This window comes from Astyanax mexicanus, chromosome 22, assembly GCF_023375975.1.
Source record: "Astyanax mexicanus isolate ESR-SI-001 chromosome 22, AstMex3_surface, whole genome shotgun sequence".
Classification (NCBI taxonomy): domain Eukaryota; kingdom Metazoa; phylum Chordata; class Actinopteri; order Characiformes; family Acestrorhamphidae; genus Astyanax; species Astyanax mexicanus.
Genome location: NC_064429.1, coordinates 27164142 through 27192074, shown reverse-complemented (window position 1 = coordinate 27192074; position 27933 = coordinate 27164142). Strand labels below are relative to the sequence as shown.

Below are 27933 nucleotides of genomic sequence, written 5' to 3'. Positions count from 1 at the left end.
AGGCATCAAGGTCACTGTATTAAAATATTCATGCATTCTATTCCCAGTTACAATGTAGTTCAGTGAGTTAACCTGTTATATTCCATTGAAGCCAAAATATTGACGAAACAAAGCTCTACTAAATCAGACTATCAGTATCAGTAATGTTCTATAAAATATAAAAGGGCTGTACAAGCAGAATGTGGCTCTATATACATTAGAAAACAAGTATATGCTGTATGTGTATGTGTATATAAGCTTGTCAATAACTAAAATCAATTGTTAATACTGTTAATAAGTGGCTTATTTTGGCAATAATATTACAAGCGTATGTGAAACTCATGAGATTATCTTTTCACACAGTTCAACAAGAAAAAGCGTGTACCCACAGATCTCAGGAGTGAAACAGCAGATGCTGCAATATTTGGGAGCTTTCACAGGAAATGGTGCCACCATGTGGCTGGTATAAAAAAAAAAAACGTATTTACATTCATATTCACTCTGCATATCCAGCATCCAGTAACAAATTCCCTTTAAATCTCACAGTAAATCAAAAAAATACTCTTTACGCTGAATATAAAGCAAGTTATTAGAAAACCAACTAAACAAACACAAAACATATACTGTACATTCAAAAGAGCTCGCTGGGACCTCCACATTGTTCTCCAGAGGTCCCTAAATGTATTAGTAGCTTAATATTCTACAACCACAACTTCAAAAATGTTAGGATGCTAAATAAAGTTAAATAAATCAAATGAAATTCCATTTATTGCAAATCTCATAGATTTACATATGGGATTTTGGAGAGGAACATATAAAATTAGCCTGTAAGATTGTTTTAGGAGCGTGACATATTAATGGGTACCATCACAACGTTATTAGAATGTTTCTTACAAGGCATTCCCAGCTGACGAATGTTAAAATAAATTTTAAAAAATGAACACAAATGATGTTGCAGCAACGTTACATTTAAAAACATTAAATAAGCACTTTCTAAGAACGCCAAGAAAAAGTAACAGATTGAACATTTTAAAAAATATTGATTGTAATTGAATTTGGATTGTTGGTACCACTTTAAAATAAGACTACCTCTATAACGTGTTTATTAATGGTTAGTAGTTAGGTTGTAAATGCCTTAAAAATCATTAATAATCAGTTAAAACACATACATAGAAAGGGCAACAATGACCAGTTTTTTGCCAAATAGTGAACTAAATCACACAGCCATCTATATTGTTGCCCTTTCTACGTATGTGTTATAACTGATTATTAGTGATTTTTAAGGCGTTTACAACGTAATTAGTAACCATTAATAAACTAATTGTAAACCATTTATAACCCTTTATAAAGGTAGTCTTATTTTAAAGTGGTACCGGATTTTTTTAGTTCATGTTGTGTCAAATGTTTTGTATTTGTGAAATATGCCAGTTGTGAAGGCTTTCCCTAAAACAAATATCAGCATATGTCATTCTAAAACTATTCAACATTGATCGTGCAATTCCAGAGTATTTCTTTAGATTCTCAGATTTGTTTAATGTAGTTATGATGGAGGGATATTCAAAGTCTTCACAATATTTTCTTCACAATTTAGACACTTTTTAAGACACTTTGTCCCAATCTTTGATTTTGAGAGACTCTGCCTCTCTAATCGCTCTTTTCCCCAGTTAAAACACCTGTGAAAATGACTCATATTTCATCTGCTTTGCTTTGTGCTGCTGCCATCAAGTTCTAAATGAGTCACTGTCAACTAATGTGTGTCATCTAATATGTGTTTTACACTGCCTGGCCAAAAAAAAGGTTACACACTCTAATATTTAATTGGACCGCCTTTAGCTCTGATTGCGGCACACATTCACTGTCACATTGTTTCAGTAAGCTTCTGCAATGTAACAAGATTTAGCATTTCAATCCAGTGTTGCATTAATTTTTTTACCAAGATCTTTGATTGGCATTGATGATGGTAGAGTCTGACCCACTGCTGCACAAAGCCTTCTCCACCCAGCACATCCCAAAGATTCTCAATGAGGTTAAGATCTGGACTCTGTAGTGAACAGAACAATCCAAAACGTGTGAAAATGATGATCTCATGCTCCCTGAACCACTTTTTCACAATTCCAGCTCCGTGAATCCTGGAACTGTTATCTTGGAATATGGCCATATATGCCCATCAGGGAAGATAAAATCCATTGATGGAATAACCTGGTCTAGATTTAGTATATTCAGTATTCAGTCAGCTGACTTCTTTCTTTCAGCACATACTGTTGCTGAACCTAAACCTGCAGACCAACTGCAGCATCAACCAACCCCACATCATTTACTTATTTAAATAGTTTTATTTATTTTATTTTATTTTTTTAAGTTTTTTGGCCAGGCAGTGTATGTTTTATTGTGAATAGCAGGTCTATGAGATTTAAGAATCACTGCACTTTTTTATTTACATTTATTTACATTTAACACAGCCTCCCAACTTTTTTTGGAATTTGTATGGTTTTCTATTACTATTCTAGGATTTCACTCAAATAACTTTTATTTGTTGTGCCCACCAAAAATTTGGGACCCAATTTCTGGGTTTGCCAACGGTCAACCAAAGGTACCAAAACATTGTTTGTAGATATCTTGAATAATCATTCTGACTAGTCAAAAAACATCAGATTTGGGACATTGTAGCCATATTAGCTTAGTCTAACTTAGCATGGCTGGGATGTCCTGTCCTACTATTTATCGAATTGTGCTGCTCGGCAGCTCTGTGCATTCACACACTCAGAGTTTTTAATGTTTTCATGGCAACACAATTCAACAGAACTACCTAGCTAGCTGCCTAGCTAACACATTAGCACCCATTCCATCAGTACATAAATTATACATAAACTTACAAACAGCAAATCAGCATTTTGTTACAACTATTTGTCATATGTGTTTTATACTGGTGGAAATAATGCAGTAAAGTAATTAGTTTGTTAGCTAGATATCTAAGCCATCTTACACAAACATCTATCTAGAAGATATTCTAGACAAGCAATGAAAAACAGACATTGGGATTAAAAGCTGCAATTGAAAGCTGACTGCCATGAATAAGTCCAATAAATCTGCTCATGGAAAGGGCACTCATTTGTAGTCTGTTAATCACTGATTTGGTCAACGAAACTGTAAATATAAAGCTCCTGTAAAAAAATATTATATATACATATATATATATATATATAAATTAATATGAATATATAAAAATTAAGAGTTTCTTTGATTTTACTTAAATGATTTTAAAAACCTCTGGATTATGATCAAGAGGAAGATGGAGCCATCAAACCAAGCTGAACTGCTTAAATTTTTGCACCAGGACTAATGGCATAAAGTTATCCAAAAGCAGTGTGTAAGACTGGTGGAAGAGAACATGTAAAGATGCATACAAAAACTGGGATAAAAAAGCAGGGTTATTCCACCAAATATTGATTTTTGAACTCTTAAAACTTTATGAATATGGACTTTGCTTTTTCTTTGCATTATTTGAGGTCTGAAAGCTCTGCATCTTTTTGTTGTTGTTATTTCAGCCATTGCTAAATTCCTGCAACTAAATGCTCTAAATGACAATATTTTATTTGGGAGAGAATTTGGGAGAAATGTTGTCTGCAGATTATGGAATAAAACGTTCAAAAAGTAAAATGTTCATTTTACTCAAACATATACCTATAAATAACAGAGAAATATCAGAGAAACTGATTCAATAACTCTCTTAAAGAAACTGAAGTGGTCTCTTTTTTTTCCAGAGCTGTATGTATATTGTGATGCCATTTGAAACCCTAGAATAGATAATAGAATAGATATTTTCTACAGTGGAACCTATTTAGGCACAAACATTTCCATCATTTCACAGTAAGCTTTGTAAAGTTGAAGAAAAATGCAAAAAAAAAAAAGAAAAAAAAAGGCTGTTCGTTTTAAATTTTTAAACCGTGTCCCACACTTCATCCCAGAGACTCTAGGTCACTGCCGCTCTCTTGATAATAAAACTGACAGTGTTCTGTTGGGTCCACCATGCTGCCCTCCATACAGAGACCTCCATGGGTCAGGTACTCCAGCCCCCTCCAGGCCTCCTCCTCCAGCTCCTCAGGGCTGGCCTGACTGAGAGCCAGGCTCAAGATCTCCTTCTTCTCCTTGTAGAAGCGAAGCTCCCGGCCAGCCTGCCGAGCCTCAGCCAGCTCCCTGAAGGCCAGCTGCAGCTCTTGAGACAGCAGGCCGGGTCTCTGCCGCTCCCTCTGAAGCCAGTCCAGCGCCATGTGACTCCTCATGCACTCGTCCAGTCGCTGCTGCGAGTAGTAGCTGATCACCTCCTGTTCCACAGAGATGGACAGAGGTCACCGGGAGCACTGACCATCTCTCCAAGTTTGTTAGCATGATGTTGACAAGCTTCGCTTAGAGATACTGTGGACTAAAATCGTCTTCACCCTGAATTTAGTGGTACCACTTTAAAAGAAGTCTACCATTATAAAGGGTTTATGAGTGCTTTATACATTAGATCATTAATTATTATATAATTAGATTATAAATGACTTAAAAAACATTAACGTTAAGCAGTTACAACACATCAATTAAAAAAAAAGGCAACAGTGATCCATTGCTTGCTTAGTGTTCTGTCGAACTGTCCTACCCATCAGTACATGCTTCCCAAAGGTTCTGCGCATGCGCTGACCTACACAATTTAATTATTTCTCGTGTTTTTTATTTATAATTAATCTGTTTTAAGGGGGATTATGTGCATTAAACAACCTGGACGCACTGTCATTGCACAAAAGTGTAAATGGAAACTAGTAATCACAATTATTATTATAAATAAATACAAAAGCAGTTTGTAATGAGCTATATCTGCCAAAAATTTCCCATGATACAATGATTTATGCATCCAAATCTATCCAAATAACATACATCTACTGGAACTTTACTGGGTACATGCACTAAAATAGTGCTTCTTTTGTATTTTTACACTTTAATATACATTATGGTCTTTTAATTTAACATAGTCATTTAATTAATAGTAAACAGTTAAACATACAAATATATTGGTAACACTTTATAACAACTTTCATTGATATATTTTAACCAATGATCAGTAGATGTGAACAAAGCAGTAGTTCATCAGAATTAGAATTTTAACAAATGCTCACACATGACACTTATTTATCAGCAGGGATATTCGTATAAAAAATGTTAGCAAATCATTAGCTCATCAGAAATAATTAATAAATCAGAACATCAATCATTCATTCATTAGTATTTACAAATGTGATAGCAAATTTTAAGTTTCTTAAAATGTGAAAAACAACAGTTATTAATCATTAGGTAATGGTATATTAAATATATTAATGTGGCAGGTTTAATGCTGATTGATGGAAAACATTAAGTAAGATCAGTATCTAGAAAGATCCGAGGTTTGCTAGTATAAATGAGTGGAGAATCACTATTTTTCACATTTTCAGCTCACCATTGCCATTTCTATTTATGTATTGTTATATAATTATTAACTGCTTATTAATGGGTTTTAAAGTATTTGCAACCAAATTAAAGACCATTAATAAACACCTTTATAAACCCTTATATAGGTAGTCTTATTTTAAAGTGAATCAGCCAAGACATGGTTGGTGTCTTAAGCTTGTTTCTAAGTTTTGTACTTGAGGTTTGTTTATTAAATAATTCCATGTTTTTTTCATAGTTTCAGTGCCTTTTTTTATTAATCTACAATGCAGAACATTTTAAAATAATAAAAAAAAACACTGAATTTAAGGCATGTCCAAAGCTTAGACTGGTACTGTGTATACAAATCCCAAACAAACCCCAAACCTCCCCATGGGAGCATTCCATTGTCCCAAAACATTAAAATCACAAAATATAACAATATACATATTTTTTTTCTTTCTGTCATATAATGTACATGGTAAGTATCTCCATAATATAGACAATGTATATAGTATTTATTATTTGGTATATTTTGTGTAAATATAAAATAAATACTTCTTATTTAATGGTTAGATTGGTTTAAGATGCTAGCCAAAAGCTGGTAAAACAGACAATTGATGTATTCCCAAATAATTCAGTTTCAACAAACGTGTATGTTGTTATTTGAATTATATTTTTAAGCTTAAAGAAAATGTACTGATGAAATTAATTATAATTACATTTTTATATAAAAGCATACAGTGTGTATCAAAAACACTAAACAGCCTTGGGTTTTGCAGTTCCTGGAATGACAGGGGTCATCAATTCATGCCCTAGGGTGCTAAAGTCCTGCACAGTTTGGTGATATCCCTGCTGCTACACACCTACTAAATCTGGTAATTAGCTGATGAGCAGAAGCAGGTGTGTTTGGGTCTGGAAATCATCAATCTGTGCAGCACTCTATCCCTCCAGGACCGGAACTGATGACCCCTGTTGGATAACTTACTGTTATCTGTTAAAGTAGACAAATGAACGAGCAGAATTCAGGCTTTAGTAACAGTGTTTTTAAAATCTATGTAGCCTGCGTGTATTTTTATATATATATATATATATATATATATATATATATATATATATATATATATATATATATATATATATATATATATATATATATATAAAATTTAATATATATAAATTTTTCCAATGCCTGTAGAAAAGCATAGACAGTGTAAAATTTTGCAAAGGTGAATCCACCACCGCCTCTATACTGTCTAAGTATATTTATTATATTTATTAGTCAGTCGGCTAATGTTAGTTTAGCTAGACTTGTTGAAATCACACTAGCTTGCACTGTAAACTCAAGAAAGGAGGCCTGAGACACTTGTTCTAGAGAAGGAGCTGGGTCTACTAAATGAGAAGGTGAGTCTGGCTGTGCCTCTGGTCTCTACTGTGCAGTAGATTAGGGCAGGATTTGGTTTATACTCGGTCATCAGAGAATTGGCAAAAGCGTCTGGGGCCAGTTCACATATTAATATTAGTGGAAGGTAATAGAAACCATGTTGTCCATTTTTGCTACAGTTTTGAGAATTGCATTTATTGTCAGGATCTTTTTATTATGCCTGTAATTATCTTATTAAGTATATTTTGTAGAATTGTATTTGTTGCAGCAATATTAGATGTTCATATTACTACTTAGATTTATTTAAGTAGTAGTCTAAGAAGTTGTTAGTCAGTTGGCTAATGTTGGTGTATTAGATTTGTTGGAATCACACTGGCTTGCACTGTAAACTCAAGAAAGGACGCCTGAGACACTTGTTCTAGAGAAGTAGATGGGTCTACTAAATGAGTAGACAAGTCTGGCTGTGCCTCTAAATTCTACTGTGCAGTAGAGTATACTCAGCAACCGGGGTGTTGGCAATTATACCGGCCTGGGCAGGAGACAAGCTTATGCATTTAGGAAGATAGTGGAACCACAGTGTCCGTGTTTTGCTACAGTTTTTGTGAAGTTTGTTTATAGTCATGATCCTCCTATTATGCCTGTAATTAGCTTATTAAATATATTTTGTATAATTGTATTTGTTGCAGCAATATTAGATGTTTTTATTACTACTTATATTTACTCTGAATGAGATACCTCAGCCACCTTCCATTATTTGTTAGCTACATTAGCCTCGTTGCCACCATAGTAAAGAAAACATAAGAAAACTACAGAAGAGGACACCTTATTTGTCACAACTAAAAGAAAAAAACTGTGATATTTGTTTTGGGTAACACCTTACTTGGATGGTCCATTTGATGGCCTCTTTGATGCTTAACTGACATTCAACTAACATTCAACTACATGTCTATTAAATGCAAATGAACTAAAAGGTGAAAGTAAATGATTGTCTATTGAATATAACCCTACATTCAACTCTAATCAAAACTCTAATCTTAATATTTTAGGATTGGGTTTAGGGTTAGATTTTAAGTTTAGGTTAAGGTTAGGGTTAGGTTTAGGTTTCGATTTTAGGGTTGATTAAGGGTTAAGGTTAGGGTTAGGTGTAGGGTTAGATTTTAGGGTTGATTAAGGGTTAAGGTTAGGGTAAGGGTTAGGTGTAGGGTTAGATTTTAGGGTTGATTAAGGGTTAAGGTTAGGGTTAGGTGTAGGGTTAGATTTTAGGGTTGATTAAGGGTTAAGGTTAGGGTTAGGTGTAGGGTTTGATTTTATGGTTGATTAAGGGTTAAGGTTAGGGTTAGGTGTACGGTTAGGTTCTATTTTGAATCATTTACATTTAACATAGGGTTAAGTTAAATTTAATGGACATTCAGTTCAGTGTTAGTTGAATGTCAGTTGAGCATCAACAAGGCCATAAAATGGACCATCCAAGTAAAGTGTTACCTTGTTTTGTTGCCAAACTATCACGTTTAACTAAAAATACATTAGGGTATAATTGTAAAGTGGGAGCCTACCTGTCGGCTACATCTCCTCTCCCGAAAAGCCTTCAGCGTTCCGTTCCAGTGCAGCAGCTGAAACACTGTCATTATTTCCTTAAAGAAAATAAAAAGAGAAAGCAGTTTTTTTTTTTTGCATTAGTCATTATGCCTTACTGGTGGCCGACCCATTGAGCTAATGACTGTAATCAAACACAGATGTACAAACTTTGAAACCTCATCACCCTGCTGCGTAACGAGTCCTCGTGCTTTTGTGGGTCTCTATAGCACGTTATACATTCAAAACCAATGTCATGTTGTTCTTAACCTCAGATCGGTTTCGTAATGAAGACTGATGCCGGCTCGAGCAGAGCTTCAGAAAACACAGAAGGCCATTATTTCTGAACAAACGGGCGGCGCAGGTAAAATGGCACGCATCATTTTGGGTCGGGACAAAATGTTTGTTTTGGAACGCGTCCATGTTCATGCATTCTGCTTAAATAGGAAAAATATTGCAGCCCACCCCTCGTTTGGCCTTAGAAGAAACTTTAGTAATGCATTTGATTTTTTTTAGGGGGACCACTGCCAACATTGAGTAGCTTCAACGTTCTTTATATATTTTCAGAAGTTTAACTGCAGTAGAAGCAATGATTTTTACATTACATGCTAGCCATGTACCAAAGACATGTTTAAGCAAAACATTATGACCACCTCTTTGTTTCTATATCCATTATTCTACCATATTTAGCTACACTGTTATACTAGTTCTCTTATTAAAGACTGTAGTTTATTTCTCTGCATACTTTTTATTATTAACCTCCTTTCACACTGTTCTTTAATGGTCAGGACCCCACAGGATAAGACCACCAAAGAGCAGGTAAAGTATTAATTGGGTTGTAGGTCATTTATTCTCAGCACTGCAGTGACTGCATTGGTATGGTGGTGCAGTCTGTTAGTAGTGTGTGTTGTGCAAGTGTCGTACAAGCTGATCAGATACAGCAGTGCTGCTGGAGTTTTTAAACACCTCAGTGTCACTCCTGGACTCAGAATATTCCACCAGCAGCATCATGAGAACTGAATGGAGACCAGTGTAAAGGATGACCAGCAAAACACATACTACTAACACACGGCCGTGTCAGTCAATAGCACTGCTGTGCTGACAATGAATGACCCACCACCCAAATAATAGCTTCTCTGTGGTGGTCTATCCTGTGGGGTCCTGACCATTGAAGGACAAGGTGAAAGGGAGATAATAAAGAATGCAGTAAAACAGATGAAGGAAAATAGTCTGTAATTATATAAAACTACTAAGTCAGGGGTGTCCAAACTACGGCCCTAGGTATTTTAGAAATAGAATGAAAGTTGGCACGCTGTTAAGCAGGTTTTTAAAATGCGAGATTAAAAGGTTTGAATGCTAGGTGTCAGAAACGGGCCAAAGAGTCGGAGAGGGTGCGCATTTCTAGCACAGAAAAACGGGGCAAAAGAGTCTAAAAGCGGAGAGGGTGCGCATTTCTAGCACAGAAAAACGGGGCAAAAGAGTCTAAAAGTGGAGAGGGTGCGCATTTCTAGCGCAAAAAACGGGCCAAAGAGTCTAAAAGTTGCCGTAATTAAGGGGTTTTATAATAAGAGACATCATGAAATTAAACATCAATATAAGTCTTAGTTTACACAACACTGTCAAAGATAAAGACAGTTAGTCAAATGGTGTGTAAATGAAAATAATCAGGAAAATGTATTTTTTAAAGTGGTATATTTCATTATTTGTTTTATTACAGAGTCTGTGGCCCGTGACTTCAAATATTTTTCTCCTTCTGGCCCCCAACAAAAAAAGTTTGGACACCCCTGTACTAAGTGTTCCTATATGTGCTCCTACATTTATCTAAATGGATGCAGAATCAAGCAAGTGGTCATAATATTGAGCTTGATCTTTGCAAACCTTTAAGCTTAATTTTTCACTTTTTGACATGATGTGAATCTGGCAAATCTGTTGTTCCTCACATTGTTTTCAAAATGTCATTATGAATTGACCAATAGAAATGGCCAATCTTAAAAAAACATTTTACATTGACTTAAGAGTAGAAAGGATAATCATTTTTGAGATAAAAGGGTTTTGCATGGCATTGTGCAACAACATTAAACTAGCCTACAGCATAATTGTTATAACAGCATAATTGGCCTTAAGTTGCACATAATTTGTCTCCAAAGTATACACTTCAAAGACCAAGCTATGATGTCATCTGTTGCACTCAGACATGACCTCATACCAAGAATACATATATATATATTGGGAGTACATTGTACAATTTTGGTGCTACTTTGTAAACAAGGCTACTTTTCTACAATTCTGTGCACATTTAAACGAAAACGCAAGCAGTAGCACAAAATAACATATTATTGCTATGTAAATCCATTTGATTTGGTTTTGGTTGAGGTGTGCTTAGTGTCAGGGTTAGCAATACTATCTTGCATTTTGTTGTTTAGTTGGAACAAACAAAATGCACAATCAATGTCACAGTCACGTCATACAGTGCACAGCACACAATCTAACACTAAGAGTATGTTTCAGCCAAAAACATCACTTAAAAAATATATATACTTTATATCATGATCTGTAATAACCTATAAGGGGCTATGTAAATAATGTGGGATCCTATACAGAATTCTTGCATACAGGTTCTTTAAGTTTTCGTTTTGCATATTTAAACATGTCTATAATTTGTATTTTTTACACTATAAAGCGCACCGAATTATAAGGCAGATTATGCAACACTAGTAAAAACGGGGACTTCACCATGTTTCCTTCTAATTTCCTTCTAACCGCTGTGTGGCGGTGGGGGGCTGACTAAGTCAAGTAAGCAATGGGTTATTAATCTACACAGATTTCTGTTTTGAAAACTGTTTATTTTGGTGAGTTCAGTGCTTCCATTTATTTAGAGTAAGCTTAGATTTCCACTAAGGCTGGGTGCAGCAGCATTAGCATCAGTGACTAAACACTTGCGCTAGCTGTGGTTAGCACTAGTAAATGCCAGCCAACATTGCTACACTGAGGAACCCTGAGTGCGGTCAGCTGCTAATGCTAATGCTGCTCCAGCAGTGCTAGTCGGGGTTAACAGCAGACTACAGGCTAATAATACTGACCTCTGAACATCAAAAGAGCTAGCGCTTAGCATGGTTAATAGCTAATGTTAAAGCTGCTCCAGCAGTGCTAGCCAGAGTTAACTGCAGGCTACAGGCCAATAATACTTCAGTAGAGTGGCTTAACTGCTCCTTAAAACCTAACTGGTAAAATATATACATAAGGCGAAATGGATTATAAGGCGCACTGATGATTGTTGGGAAAATTTAAGAATTAAATATGCGCCTTATAATGTGAAAAATACAGTAAATGTCCATTTAAATATAATTTTTTTTCTTCAAACCTGAAACTCCAGCATGGTTTTGCCAGTGTTAGACTGCAGCATGAGGCAGTACGCTCCTATACTGGTGCCAGGGTCTGAAGCATCCTCCATGTTGCCCTAAAAAAACAGAGTGAACTGGCGTCAGAGTGACTTACAGGCAGGCCATCATTCAGCCTGCAGCAGACACACAAATGCAGGGGGAGGGCAGGGTCCCGCTACTGCCCTTCTGCTTTGTCATCAGAGCAAGTTGTAATCGTTGCTGGGGAACAAAAGGCTAAGACTAAACATGAGAAATGGCAGGAGAGTGAAGAGAGACCACACACACACACACACACACATAGTGTGACTCCCACAGACAAGCTCGGTTAGCCTAAAGTGGAGCTGGGGAGCTGATTGGGGGTTGGGGGAACGGACGAGCGGCTTTGTGGTGTGTTTTGTATGTTTTGGAACAAAGTCAATGAATCATTAGGCTTCCTGTAGCGCTGCCTGATATGGACTGAGTGAAGAATGTGTGCATAAGCGTGAATACCCATATTCAATGATTCAAACACAATGGATCCTCTCAGTGACCATCAGGCTTCGGTTTATGAACTGTATGGGTTCTGTAGACTTCATACTTCATGGTGGATAGATTTATCATAATTTTTTAGTCTTTGTTTTATCAGCACTGTGGCTTTGTGTCTGTAAAGCATTGAAAGAGTGCACTGTAAAAAAGGTTTAATGTACATTTTACAGTAAATTAACAGCAAAAAAAAAGTTGCCAATAAAAAGGCAAAAGCCCTATTCGGATGAGATTAGTTTCTCAGGGGGTCCTTTGGTAATTTTCTCTTTTATGGGGGGTCCTCTGTGATTTTATTCTTTTCCAGATCAACCATGTATGACATGAGAAAATTACAGGCTGAATTACCTACTGTTTTTCGATGAACTCCGTGGTCCTCTGGTAATTTTAATCCCGTCTGGATGCACATCTCTGAGTTTCGCCACCTCGCGTTTAATAGTAGCTATTTGTCCACTGCCTTGCACAGTAATAACACTGTAAGCACACGTTTCCATAGAGATCCACGTAAAAACAACAGCGGGTGGAAATGGAGGAGCTACTGAACACGATGTCATGTGACTGAGAAAGCCAAAAAACTCACTGGTCCTCCTGTTTTGTCTATTGCAGTCCAAATGCAAGAGTTTTATTTCTGAATAGAAGTGTGAAATATTTTTCACAGAGGTCCCCCTAAGAAACTAACCCCGTCCAGTAAAGAAAATGGTAACTCGCTCTTATGGCCTACAACACTATGGACATGCAGTCAACCACCTTATAACATTTTACACACTCATGGTGAGTTAGGGGTGGGGGCACATCCATTATTCAAATAAATTATGCCAGGGACTAAAGATGTGTACTAAAGTGTTTTGACAATTCAGTTTGCGTTTTAAGTCAAGCTTTGGCATGTGCATGAGTTAACCACTTTATGGACAAAAGTATTCAGACACCTTTATTGATTGCTTTTCAAAAGTCAATGGTATTAAAAATTAGTTGGAGTAAAAGTCTATACCATCATGGCAAGGCTTTTTGCTAGATTTGGAGCATTTCTGTGAGGATTTGATTGCATTCAGCAACAAGAGAGCATTAAGTAAGGTCACATGTTGGATGACCACCACCTCATCTCATCTCAAAATGACTGTATAAAGTACCATCATTCTAAAGAACAAAGTGAGCATAATGGGCCATTCTCTCTCTGGGTGGCCCTGAGACGGCCTTACTTCTCTTCACTTATGTGTGGCTTCATGTGTTCTGGTGAAATCGTGAACTAGCCTTCAGCCTGGTACATGTAGGGCACTGTGAAGCTCATTTATTTTGGATTGAAATGAAACTTGTCATTTTAAAAGTAACATTATATATAATGCATTACGTCATTTAAATTACAGCTTTAAAATCATGTTGATGCCTCAATAAATTGTAATATTGAGAATAGCACCTCTATGATTGCTGTTCTGGACTTGACATTTTGCAAACTGCACTATGCAACTTGACAAAAGCTACATAAAACAGAGTAAACCAGTAAATCATATTTGTGTAAAATGCTGTAATATTACTTTACCACTTCTCTCCACATGCTACTTTCACCTTCAGCAACAGCTCTGTATCTCTCAGCTTGTCCAGAAAAGCATGTGTACTCTACTATACTTCCTGACTATAGAGGAGAGCCAGGGGGGCAGAAATACCAATCCTTGCATAATACCATTTGTTTTTTGATTGTATAGTCAAATATAGAGTATAGACATTTTTACTTCTACTAAATAATTCATACTCAAAAACTAGTTAGTATTAGTGATTAATACAGATCCTATAGTTGCATTCAATACAGTTTGAAATCTAATTCAGCAGGTTTTTGTAACGAACAAGTATATTAATTTAAAATAAAAAAAATGATATGGTTGCATTATATATTTATTGATTTATTATTGATGTATTAAATATTATTTAAACTAAATCTTTAAGCCATAAAGACAACTATTTAAATATCTAAGATGCCTATAAATTATAAGACATATAACTATATATTTCCATATGTAGATATCGATATTAGGCAGATATTAAAGAGTATTGAACAGGTGTTAGGGCTTTGCAGATGACAGACTTACGCTGGTAGTGATAACGGCTTCTTCTACACTGCGGGCGATGAAGTCTGGGGTGATACGTCGGCAGGGCAACTCGTTAAATGTAGAGTTCATCAGAGCGACACGAGCCGCATCTCGTCTAGCGTCTGCCTTCGTATAACAGTACTGAAACAAGAAAAGAGAGAGAGAGAGAGAGAGAGAGAGAGAGAGAGAGAGGGAGAAAGAGAGAGGGAGAGATAGAGAGAGATTTAGAGATATTACACTGATCATCAAAATGACTTGTCACATGTCCAAAAGGCCTGGTTTCATGGTGTGAGGTGCAATTTCGTACAGTGGCAGACCACTTTTGGTCTTCATTACAGACACTTTACATATAGCTCTGGAAAAAAATAAAAGAACACTTGAAAATTATATGTTTCTTTGATTTTACCAAATTAAAATCCTCTGGAATATAATCAAGAGGAAGATGGATGATCTCAAGCCATCAAACCAAGCTTAACTGCTTAAATTTTTGCACCAGGAGTAAAGGCATAAAGTTATCCAAAAGCAGTGTGTAAGACTGGTGGAGGAGAACATGCCAAGATGCATGAAAACTGTGATTAAAAACCAGGGTTATTCCACCAAATATTGATTTCTGAACTCTTAAAACTTTATGAATTTGAACTTGTGTTCTTTGCATTGTTTGAGGTCTAAAAGCTCTGCATCATTTTTGTTATTCCAACAATTTGTTCATAAATTTTCTGCAAATAAATGCTCTATATGACAATAATTTTATTTAGAATTTGGGAGAAATGTTATTTGTAGTTTATTGAATAAAACAACAATGTTCATTTTGCTCAAACATATACCTATAAATAGCAAAATCAGAAAAACTGATTTAGAAACTAAAGCCACCAAACCATCTGTATCCCCAGTTAAAATGTGTTGGATGCTATTGGATACATTAAACCCCCCACCCCCACCCACAACCACCTCGCAAAATCTGCAGGAACTGCTTGAGAATATTCTAGTTTTGTGGAATGGATTAGTGCATTAGTCCATTAGGAACCTCTAGATCTTCATGTTAAGAGGTCTGATATGAGAATTTGTATAGTTTTATATATTGAACATTTGTATCATTTATTGTTGCTGGTAACTTTTATCTTCCTTCCGAACAGCATTACAATCCAACTATCTCTTTGATAAGAGGTGTACTATTATTTAATTACATTATTTTAGATAAAAAACAAACAAAATAGAAAAAAATCAAAAAAATAACACTCCTTAGAAATTGCATGCACATGTTATGGGTCATGCAGAGAAATAGATAGAAAGAAAGACAGAGAGAGAGAGAGCAATAGAGAGACAGACAGAGATCAAGAGAGAGAAAAAGAGAGAGAGAGAATTACTCTGACCATTACATTTTTGAAATATGATAGCGTCAACTGTTTAAGAGCCGTGTCTACATCATATGTGAGCTTCTCCAAGTAACATAAACACCCTTGATTGAGCTTAAAGTTCCATAACGCCTCGAAAAGCATGTGCTAAACACGTAGGCACATGCCAGCCCCGTCACAGGATTATGAATCCGATTATGGCCGAGCACTCCAGGGCGATCAGAGAGGCAGCTGGGAGGCTAAGCGAGCTGAGATCAGGCGTTGGCTCTCCAGTGATGCTGAAAAAAGCTTGTGCTGTGTGCCACACCAGCCCCATGCAAAGGCCACACAGGGCCGAAGCTGAATGAAGAATGCGAAAACAGGGAAAAAAGAAAAACAGTGAGAAAGAGAGAGAGAGAGAGAGACGAGAAAAGGCAGCCAAAACTAGTGAGAAGCGTAAGAGGGAGGAGATGAGGAATTATCATGGCTTGATAGGGCGGTGTGGCTTTGATCCAAAGGGAAAAGGCCAAGAAATGCTTCTGACTGGAGTCGGCGCATTGCTGTGAGCGTGAAAAGAGTCTAGAGAAAGGACGCCCTCGCAGGCCAGGCGGGGTGTAGACCTCCGGTGCCCAGAGGCTGATCAAAGGCACGGATAGCTATTCAAACAGCAGTGGCTAACTCCCCGATGTGCCTTATAGTCCAACCAAAGGGCAGCAGCTGGCCCTGAATGTTCCTCGAAATAGCAGAGCTCTCAAGCTGGAACTATGGTTACTGTGCACCACAGTGAGTGATTCTGGATTACTCTGCAATGTTTGAACATGCAGTTTGCATATCTCACATGAAATCACTTCTTTTGGTGGTATAAAATGCCATTTTGTATGATGCCTGATCACCTTTGGTCTTCATTACAGGCACTTTGACATCCAAAGATAATGTCTTGCAACCAGTGGCCCTACCTGTTCTGAATAACCACAGCCGTGTGCTATTCAAGTCAAGTCAAGTCAAGTCAAGAGGCTTTTATTGTCATTACAACTGAGTACAGGTACACAGTGTAGTAATTTATGTTCCTCCGGAACCATGTTGCAACATGAAACAACAAGCAATAGAAAACATAAAGTGCAGGAGTAACGACAGTGCAACATAAAACTATAACACTAAATCACTTGCGTTGAGGAGTCTGACTGCCTGGTGGATGAAGCTGTTGCAGAGTCTAGTAGTGGAGGCTCGGATGGTCCTGTATCTTCTGCCGGATGGCATCAGAGCGAAGAGTCCGTTTTATTCGATGTAAAAATTAAAAATATTTGGCGAAGAATTAAGAGAGTTATATACACTGCAAAAAAACAAAATCTTAGCAAGTGAAATTATCTAATTTCAAAGCCATAAATCTTATTTCTTGCTCTGATAAGGATTTTTAGTCTTACTAAGCATTGTAAATGTCTTGATTGTTTTAGGAATAATGATCTTATTCAGTGTTACTTACATTTTTCACCTTATTTTTAAGTACTTTGAATACAAAATGAACACAAAAAGTGTAAATTGTAGAAATTTAAGCTAGAATATATATATTTTTGATTGATTTAAGTTATACTTCAATCATTTTGAGGCTTTGTCATTGCTTATTTTAAGAATACTTTATAAGAACATTTTGCTTACCCCATTAGCAGATTTCTTTTGCTTAATAAAAGCATTTATGTCTCAATTAAAATTGATTTTATCTAGTTTTTGCCAATGGATTTTTTTTGCAGTGAAGCTCTACATTTTTTTTTCTTTTTTTGTTGATTGTTAGTTTATTACATAATTTAAAACAAACAAACTGTCCATTACATTTTGTACAAATCTCTTGATGAATGGAACAATAGAAATTCTCCAGAAATACTCTCTTTTATATTGACTTCCATTGAAGAATTTCTTATTTATCTAATGTAAAGTTGCTGTTTCAAAAATACATGTTTTCATTGGACAGCAATGATATATATATATATATATATATATATATATATATATATGATATATTCTTATGTAAGCACAGTGTTATTTTACATATTATTTCTGGACAAAAAAAATACGCTCATTTAATTCTATTCCAACAAGACGATGTTCTTCCTTCTTAAGAGCTTACCTTAAAAAAAACACAGGTACTATTAAAAACTAATGTCAGGGAGGTAGCACCAAACCATTCCTCCATCAAACAATCTAAACCGAAACTATACACAGTATTTCTTTATGTGTTCAGCAGCCTTCCCTACACTTCACTCATTTTGCCTAATAATGACATTTCACTACAGCTCTGAAAAAAAAATAGGAGACCAAGTACTTCAGTTTCTGAATCAGTTTCTCTGATTTTGCTATTTATAGGTATATGTTTAAATAAAACAAACATTGTTGTTTTGTTCTATATATTTATTTGCAGAAAATTTGGAGAAATGTCTGAAATAGCAAAAAAAGATACAGAGCTTTCAGACCTCAAATAATGCAAAGAAAACAAGTTCATATTTATAAAGTTTTAAGAAAGAGTTCAGAAATCAATATTTGGTGGAATAACCCTGTTTTTTAATGCATCTTGTACAGTTTTCATGCATCTTGGCATGTTCTCCTCCACCAGTCTTACACACTGCTTTTGGATAATTTTATGCCACACCTGGTGCGAAAATTCAAGCAGTTCAGTTTGGTTTGATGGCTTGTGATTATCCATCTTTCTCTTGATTATACGTTTTCAATTTTTCAATTTGGTAAAATCAAAGAAAATCATCATTTTTAGGTGGTCTCTTATTTTTTTCCAGAGCTGTCTATGTTACATATCCTTATGTAAGCACAGTGTTGTTTTTCATATTATTTCTGGAAAACGTTTTAAACTCATTTAACTCTATTTATTATAGTGTTTATTGTCTGAAATCACTTTATTCTCTCCTGTACTTTTATCAGTCATTTTATATAAGTAAAAGGACAGGTTCAAGCATGGTTCTGAAATCTTACTGAAATCTTATTGAAATGTCATAAACTGCACTTTTGTGATTTTTTTTTCTATCTACAGTAGTTTTAAAGAGCTACAAGTGAGAAATATGTCATTTAGTGATGTAATGTAAGAAGAGGCTATTCATGGTATGTATATTCTTAAGTAAGCACTGTGTTGCTTAAGATATTATTTTTAAAAGTATGTATTATTTTATAGCATTTGAGTGGCTGTAGGTTTGTGACGAATGCAGAATAAACACAACTGATCACCATGTTTATTTGAATGAGCTCAAATCCGTGGCCGCTCTAAAAAGAGAAAATAGATGAATGAATCATAAAATAGTAAAAGTCTATTCTGAATAATGTTGGCTGTTCCTTTTCATAATCAGATGTCTCCTTTAACCTGACAAATGAATAAATAAACTGGAGCGGTTACCACTTTTTTCCGGGTTTTACGCAGCCTGTATTCTCAAGAACATTCCACTTGTGCTGAAAGCAAACTCCTCAGCCTGATTTGCGGTGAGTTAGCGTAATTGGGCTAATAAGAACCACCTGTTAGACCTCCTGACTTTCACACAAGAGCCTCTTCTCCTGCGACAGGGGGATAGTGCTGATGGCACTGATTGAGCGGAGACCCAGGACCACACCGAGACGTGCCCTTTCTACCCGACGTGACCCGACGAGGCCGGAATCGTCTCTGACTGACAGATTGGAGGCTTACTGCCCTCGAATTTGATGCATGCTGGCACTGAAATACTGAGTGCTTTAACCCGTTCACAGTGACCCCGTCCACTACTGCGGCACCTTGGGTGGTAGAATTTGGTTCACTTACCTTAAAATTGCCGAAGCAGCTCCCTCCTGGTAGGGTTACGTAGCAGATGAATGGAGGGCCAGGTGAGGGAATGGATTCATACACCACCAGATTTTCGGTTTCAACCATGGCTCCTTTTACCTGCTTCTGCTCCCAGAACTGATGCAGCATCCCTACAACATTCACTGAGAGAACCGACAAACAAGACTTTTATTAATGACTGAACAAGAACCATTACAGCAATTAAAGCACCCATACAATATCTTACAAACCCAAGTCAGAAAAAGTTTGGGACAGAATGGAAAATGCAAATAGATAGATAGATAGATAGATAGATAGATAGATAGATAGATAGATAGATAGATAGATAGATAGATAGATAGATAGATAGATAGATAGATAGATAGATAGATAGATAGATAGATAGATAGATAGATAGATAGATAGATAGATAGATAGATAGATAGATAGATAGATAGATAGATAGATAGATAGATAGATAGATAGATACTTTATTGATCCCGAAGGAAATTTAGCAGCCAGTAGCAGTTACACAACACAGTCGAAACAAACAATAAGTATTATAAAATAAAATAAAAGAGCACAGTGAGGAATATAAGACTCTAAACTATAAAATTATAAACTGAGACTTAAAAATATATACATAAATATATAAATACAAAAAAACATTATTTTTTTCACATTTCCTTTGACTTTTATTAGATTGCAGACAGTATGAACCCAAAATTCTCCACACGTTCTCTATTGTGGACTTTTCATGAATGCAGAAGGTCAGTCCTTGCCCATACCCTCTTATTTTGCTGCTACGCCTTGGTAATGTCTGCAGCATGTGGTTTTTCATTGTCTTGTTAAAAAACATCATGTAGATGCCTATAAATATGTGTTTATGAAGGAAGCATGCGTTGCACTACGATTTGAATATACTTTTCTGCATTAATACTACGTATATCAGATTAGTATAATTTATTTCACAGCAATCTTCAGTGCAAATTATTATATTATATCTGTTAATAATTTACAAACGTTTTTTGTAAAAATATTTGGCAACCAAAAATTCAAGCAAAAAAATTACTTTCAGTGTTTGGCCAAAAACAGTGAAACATCTGAACACTGTATAGCGAACAATGACCAGTGTTGGGCACGTTACTTTGAAAAAGTAATTAGTTATAGTTACTCGTTACTTCTCCAAAAAAGTAACTGAGTTACTAACGGAGTTACTCCACTATAAAAGTAACTAGTTACCAGTAAAAGTAACTATCGCGTTACTTTTATTATTCACCCGTCAAAAAAAAGGAAATCAATTATGTATTTACTATTATTATTAGAAAAATAACAAACGAAAATAAACCCAAAATGTTGACAAAAATATAATCTAACGAATGACAAAAAATAAAAACGAAATTCTTCACAGAACCAAAGAAAATTACTAAAACATATAATACTGAAAAAAACGGAAAAAACGGAAAAACGCGTCTGGGGATGGAGTTAAACAAACCAAGCCACACTCAAAGGAAATATGTATATATAAACAAAACAAAATAATGGACGAAAACAACAATCTAATGACCGTTAAAATGGTATTAATATAACAGTTTCACCAAAAGAGAATAGAGCTTAGATCGGGCCCAAAAAATCCGACCCGACCTAGCCCGAGCCATGCACGTTCTGCCCAAGCCCGAACCATGAACTGTCATTATGAGACCCAAACCATAAACTGTCTGTTTTCGGGCTGATTGAATGAGCGAAATATAATCAGAATTATGTTAATTAACACTGTAACATAGAATAAAACTATTATTTAATTAAAATGATTTTAAGAACAGCTACACACAGTGCTGCAAGTCAAACGCGGAGGTGTTCACGTGCGCCCAGAGCTACGTGATTACATTTTTCATTTTATTATAGTTTAATTCAGTAAGTTTTAATTTGTTTTTAGGGTGGGCTTGCTAGTTTTTATTAGTTTTCACACATCTCATCAGAGAGATCAATCTAATAAACGTGAGAGAGAGAGAGAGAGAGAGAGAGAGATTTGCTTGTTCTGGAATGAGCTACTCACAGGTAAATGTTCTCACACACTGTATCTCCTGTTTCTCTTTCATCTGCCTGGCGCTCATATTGTAATCCCATGTAATCTGCAGTTTTTCAGTGTTTTCTGTCGTATTTTGCGGCTAGCGCGAGCGCTTTACACAAGAACTAACGCCACAGACCACGAGGTGATGCACGCTCAGCAACACCGCCCGCTGTACAACTCCGCTGTACAACAGCGCTTATAAATAAATTAAACACGAAAATTCAGTAATTTTAGTTCGTTTTAGTTAGTTTTATAAACACAAAATACAGTTCGAGATAGTTATGTTTTTTCCTTTTAATTACCGTTTTTATTGGATTCAGTTAACACAAATGTTTTTTACTTTCAGTTTTCGCTATTTCGTTCGCTTTAGTGAACAATAATAATTGGTTACTTAGCAACATTGTGATTATCACACCAGAGCTTTATATAAAATAAAAATTTGCCTGATTTCGGGTCGGTCCTCAGGTCAGGTGGGATTCGGGCAGAGAATCTAAGCTCTAAAAGAGAAAGCAGCAGCACCACAAAAACCGGAGCAGCTAAAAAGAGCTTAACGTCCTTAAATCGGAACTTGGCCTGTCCACGGCAATCACTGAATTAATTAGAGCACGCAAATCGTCACAATTGTGCCTCACTTCACCATGCCAAACCACAGGCACAGCGGCCAGAAGCTCAAGTTCACTGGAAAGAAGAGGGGTTAACCAGGGCAAAGCAAAGTTACAACAAAAAAAAAGTTCATAGAGCGGCTAAAGTAACGTGCAGTAACGGGGTGTCGGAAATGGTAACGGCGTTATAGTTACAGTCAGAGTAATTAGTTAGATTACTCGTTACTGAAAAAAGTAACGGCGTTAGTAACGCCGTTAGTTTTAACGCCGTTACTCCCAACACTGACAATGACGTTATAAATCAATTTTAAAGGATATTGTAGATTCTTCTATAAAGATCAGGAGTACCTGGGATAGTAATGTGAGCTGAAGTATCTTAGCTAACTAGCTAGCTAACCTTGTTTATCAGACAACTGACAAGGCTTAGGTAAATGTGCTAGCTAGCTAGCTAAACAGCACAGCCAAAGTAAATGTATGATTTGAAAAGCACTAATGAGCTATATTTATGACTAACAATATCAATGCTATTTATAATTTATGATAAGCACTGTATAATGGCACTGTTGATGTAGCTACCTAGCTAAATGTATAAGTAGAACAGTAGCACTGCTGAGGTAAATACACAGTGTTAAATCCACACTGTAAGTGTTAAATTAACACAGAGAGTGCAAAACTAACAGTGTTGATTTAGCACTGGTGAATTTTCTGCATATGTTGTGCTTTGTTTGTATTTCTGCTGGAATATTTCTTTTTTTTTTTCAAAAAGAAGTGTTTAATAAATATTTTTTATTGTATATTTGTAGGCCAGTTGTTTACAAAAAAAATGCCAGAAAAAATACATTTGGACTACTTCATTTATTCAGTGGAAAAAGAAGCTGCAAATTGAATGTGTTAAATTGTTATCCAGTGTATACTATACTTGTCTTTATTTATTTATTTTTGTTATTTTTCTGCCAGACTTTCACAACATATCTTTTCTCACACGTTTCAAGATATTAACCCCTTTCAACACCAACTTGTTCTGGTCTGGTTGTTGTATACAGCTTTTTGATTGGATGTACTGTTTGCAGATTACAACTGATTTGATTCCCTTTATGAATAAATGCGGTGAAAAAAGTAATTGCTTTTTAATTAATTGCATTTATTAAGTGGTGAAAAAGCTGCATATTTAATAAAAAAAAAAGCTGCCAAACGATGAAATATCACAAAGCCTGTTTTTTTCAGTTTTGTGCATCCCTCTGAGAAACTGAACCAAGCTCCTCCTGCCATGAGACGCTGATCATTAATTCACCCTTTTATTCCTCCAGTGAGCTTCAGTAAGAAGCCTGTCTGCTAGTGTTTGACATTCACCTCACAGATGGCTCAGCCCGATAAACACTGTTTACGTTTAACTGCTTAAAACGTCGGATGATCACGACCTGAGATGAGTAAGTGGCTACAGCCGAGGATTTGGACGCTTGTGTTTATTGAACTCTCAGGCCAAAGAATTCTCTTTCTACTATCTGAACCATTCATCAAAAAGCATCGAGGGAAGAAGGTGCCAAACCTCTTGGATGGTTTCGTGCTGATCTGGGAGCGGAGTTCTGCGGCTAAATTCTAATGTTAATGTTTTAGAAAACAAACCACAATGCAATACTGGTCTTATACTGGATAGATGTGAAGAATCAGCATCATCAGTTAGAATTGGGCCAAAGCTAAAATACCCCAGGAAGAGTAATTTAGGGGGTTGAGTTCCAGTTTTGAGTTTTGAGTTTTGTAGTAAAGGCAGCCAGCTATCCTGCAAAGATAACATCTAGAAAGAAACTATAATGTGTGGTTTTGGGTTTAACTGGTAAGAATATGTTTTTAGTGTACAACGATTATGTATAACAACATTATGACTAACTCCTTGTTTCGACATCCGTTATCTTTTTTTTTTTTTTTGTTGCCCACAAATTATATAGGAGCACTTAGTAGATTTACAGTATAATTAGTCCTGTATCTGTTTCTTTGCTGATTTTTTTATCCTTCTTTCACTCTTTCACCTTTCTTAATTGGTCAGGAGCCCACAGTGCCACCACATAGCAGGCATTAATGAGTGTTAGTGTTAAAAGTGTGAGTTGTGCTGGTAGAAATGGGATCAGACACTGCAGCAGTGCTGCTAGAGTTTTTAAACACCTCAGTGTCCAACATCATCCACTGATGAAGGAAGATGAAGGACTAGAGGATGACCAGAACAGATTCAGAGCTTCTGTCTCTGACTTTACTTTATCTACAAGATGAAGATGAAAGATGAAAACTAAATCTTAACAAGTAAAATTGTCTAATTTCATGGCAATTAATCTTATTTTTTATTTGAAAGAACTTTAAAAATATAAGATTGTTTTGCTTATTTTTTAGGAATAATGATCTTAATGATCAGTCTTACTTTGAATTTTCACCTTATTTGAAGTCAATTGCATAAAATAAGCACAAATAGTCACCAGTCCACTTATTCTGATTCTTGTGTCCAAATTTAAGCCAGATTTTTGATTCAAGTCTTACTTCATTCATTTTTAGACTTAGAAATTTTACAAAAAAATATGTGCTTACCACTTTGACAGATTTATTTGCTTAATATAAGTATATACATCTCAATTGACATATATTTTGTCTAGTTTTTGCCAATAGATTTTGTAGTTTAGAGTAGACGGTGATTGAACCCAGTGTTTAAAAACTCCAGCAGCACTGCTCCTGTGTCTGATCCACTCGTATGCAAATAAACAGACTGTCTACAGTTTGTAATTATAGAAGTTTATAGAAAGTTTCCTATATCTTCAGTGGAGCAGAACAATGAATAATGGGTGTAGAAGCAATAATATAATAACGTTATGCTTGATCTGTGTTTTTTATTACTAATCTTTCTCTTTTTTTTCTCATTCACAGGTTTGAGCTGTTTTTACAGATTCCCCAAAGCTTGCTTTATGCTTTGCAATACATTACTGTCATCATTTAACAATGCACACCTTGTACATCGCAGATATTTTGCGCAGCTGTTGAGTGGAGGTACCCAGATGTATGAAAGTATAAATATTATTTTTCCACATTTCTCCCATTTTCCTAAGGTAAATCTCACTGGCTTCAGCCCTGCGCTGAATCTGCTCCCTAGGTGTGCTGCACAGAGCTGATGTCATGCCTAAAACAGAACAGTTTACCTCAGTAACTGTCGTGTCATTTATACCAGCAGCAGTTGAGTCTGAGTGCTGTCCAACATCAACACAGGTGAAAGCTTATTTAACCAAATGAGCAGGTGTTTGGCCTAAAACAGACCTGAGTGTGTGGGGTGGACAAGTGTCAAAAGGCAGAGGGTGGGGGGGGTGATAGGGAAAGCTACGGTATGGTTTCAATATGTTTCATACCCACAGTAAGTGTTTGTGCAGTCGGCTTCAATCAGGTCCGTCTCTCATACAGGGTCAGCAAAAATATTGTGAGGGGGAACCCAATATATATTGTTTTAAGGGGATCATATATGTGGGAACACGGAGGTGTTTTTACAGCGTAGAAATGTCCGACTCGCTGTTTATTTGAAGACAGTAAGCCCCAGTGGTAACCACCCAGAGGCTGAATGTCTGCAGTGTAACACAGAGTAGCTGAATACTGTATTATACTATGAAATTAATACCTAATGATTCACTCTGCCTCACCTTTTTATTTAATACATCTATCAATACAGTTCATTCAAATCTAGACCCAATTGAGTCCTACTGAGTAAATAATCTAAATTTTCTTGGATTTATTTTTACTTTTCTGGCCAACTTATAATGTGGGCCTATGCACAAAAAATGTAAAATATAAATCACTTTCATTTCACTACTTTCCTGCCTCTCTATTTTAGAAAAAAAAAAAAAAACAAGATGATCAATGGCTCTTGCACTTTTTATGTATTGGTCAAGTATTTTTCTATTTTAAAACATTCATAATTACATCAACAAATATAAAGTATACTGAGGCTACTTGGGATGATGTGCAAATAATCACCAGATCACCCAGAATTATGACACTATTGGGTCTTTTTTTGTATTTAAAAATAAATTATATACATTTATCACAGAGAATTTTACATCACACAGCACTGTGACATCACAGAGAATTTTGACATCACACAGCATTGTGATTTCACAGAGAATGTTGCCATTACATAGTATTGTGACATCACAGAGAATGTTGCCATCACACAGAATTGTTACACCACACAGCAGTGTGACATAATTAAGAATTATGACAGCACACAGCATTGTGATGTCACAGAAAATGTTTCCATCACACAGGATTGTGACCTTACACAGCATTGTGATGTCACAGAGAATTTTGAAATCACACAGCACTGTGATATCATACAGAGAATTGTGACATCACACAGTATTGTTACATCACACAGCATTGTGACATTATTAAGAATTATGACAGCACACAGCATTGTGATGTCACAGAGAATATTGCCATCACACAGGGTTGTGACTTCACACAGCCTTGTGACATTACAGAGAATGTTGACATCACACAGCACTGTGACATCACAGAGAAGTGTGACAGCACACAGCACTGTGATATCATGCAGAGAATTGTGACATCACAGCATTGTGACTTACACAGCATTGTGACATCACACAGCATTGTGACATCACACAGCATTGTGATATCACACAGAATTGTTACATCACACAGCATTGTGATATCACACAGAATTGTTACATCACACAGCATTGTGATATCATTAAGAATTACGACAGCACACAGCATTGTGATGTAACAAAGAATGTTGCCATCACACAGGATTGTGACCTTACCCAGCATTGTGATGTCGCAAAGAATTTTGAAATCACACAGCACTGTGACATCACGGAGAAGTTTGACATCACACAGCACTGTGATATCATGCAGAGAATTGTGACAGCACACAGCATTGTGACATCACAGAGAATTTTGACATCACACAGCACTGTGGTATCATCTAGAATTTTGACATCACAAACATGATTTAACAATGTTTATTATGTACAGTTAATTAATGTTATCATTTGTGAAGTGTTATCATGATGTCAAAATATAATGAAGAATTATTAATGATGTATATTGATGTTAAATGTAAATAGAGGAGTCACAAGCAGGTGATATCATAACTCCAGCAGGGCTGTCAGACCCAGTATAGAGTATAGTATAGAATACTCACAGTCTTTGAAGGCTTTGTCATCATCCGAGTCTGGAATGGAAGTCATCTCTCACAAACTTCTCTCCAAATGTCCTGCAGTAACTTTCTCACTCTCTCCAAGCCCTCTCGCATGCTCTGGAGTGGAGAACGACTGTGCTACGGACCCCAGCTCTGATTTGGAGACCACTGGAGTGAGCTACTCCCCTTGGAGCTGCAGAGTGTGTGTAGTTCTGTTAAGCCTGCCTCGGGGGTTCCCTTCTGTGGCTGGCCCACCTTTGTCAAGAGCTGAACTAATTAGCTGTGAGGCTGGCCATCGGACTTCACCCCCTCCTCCTCAGACACACACACACACACACACACACACATGCTCAGCTTGTTGCACACATTCACTCAACTGAGTCGAGTAAAGCCCCAGCAAAGGAATGCAGCCCCCTTCTCTGTTCATTCATGGCATGTCTTAGCCCAACATGCATATGCGTCAACTACTTCAAAAGCTGAATGATCAAAGATCACAGTGCAGCCTGTGGATTTTCACAATGCGGCCTCCAGAGATGTGTTGTTTTCTGGAAAAAATTGCAGACAAACTAAAGATGTTTCCTGCAACCAAAAGACAAAAGATACCTTCTC

The 27933-nt window shown here is 36.3% G+C and overlaps 1 protein-coding gene across 1 annotated transcript; it reads right to left on the bottom strand.

Annotated features, from left to right (window-relative positions):
* lix1 (limb and CNS expressed 1) lies at positions 1-27611 on the bottom strand. Its single transcript, XM_007243974.4, has 6 exons — positions 27328-27611; positions 19467-19630; positions 14352-14492; positions 11736-11831; positions 8356-8433; positions 1-4301 (listed from the first exon to the last, which is right to left on the bottom strand). Exons 1-6 carry the CDS (start codon positions 27371-27373, stop codon positions 3936-3938), a joined length of 891 nt encoding a protein of 296 aa, XP_007244036.3. The 5' UTR covers positions 27374-27611; the 3' UTR covers positions 1-3935.
* Positions 27612-27933: the final 322 nt, after the last annotated feature.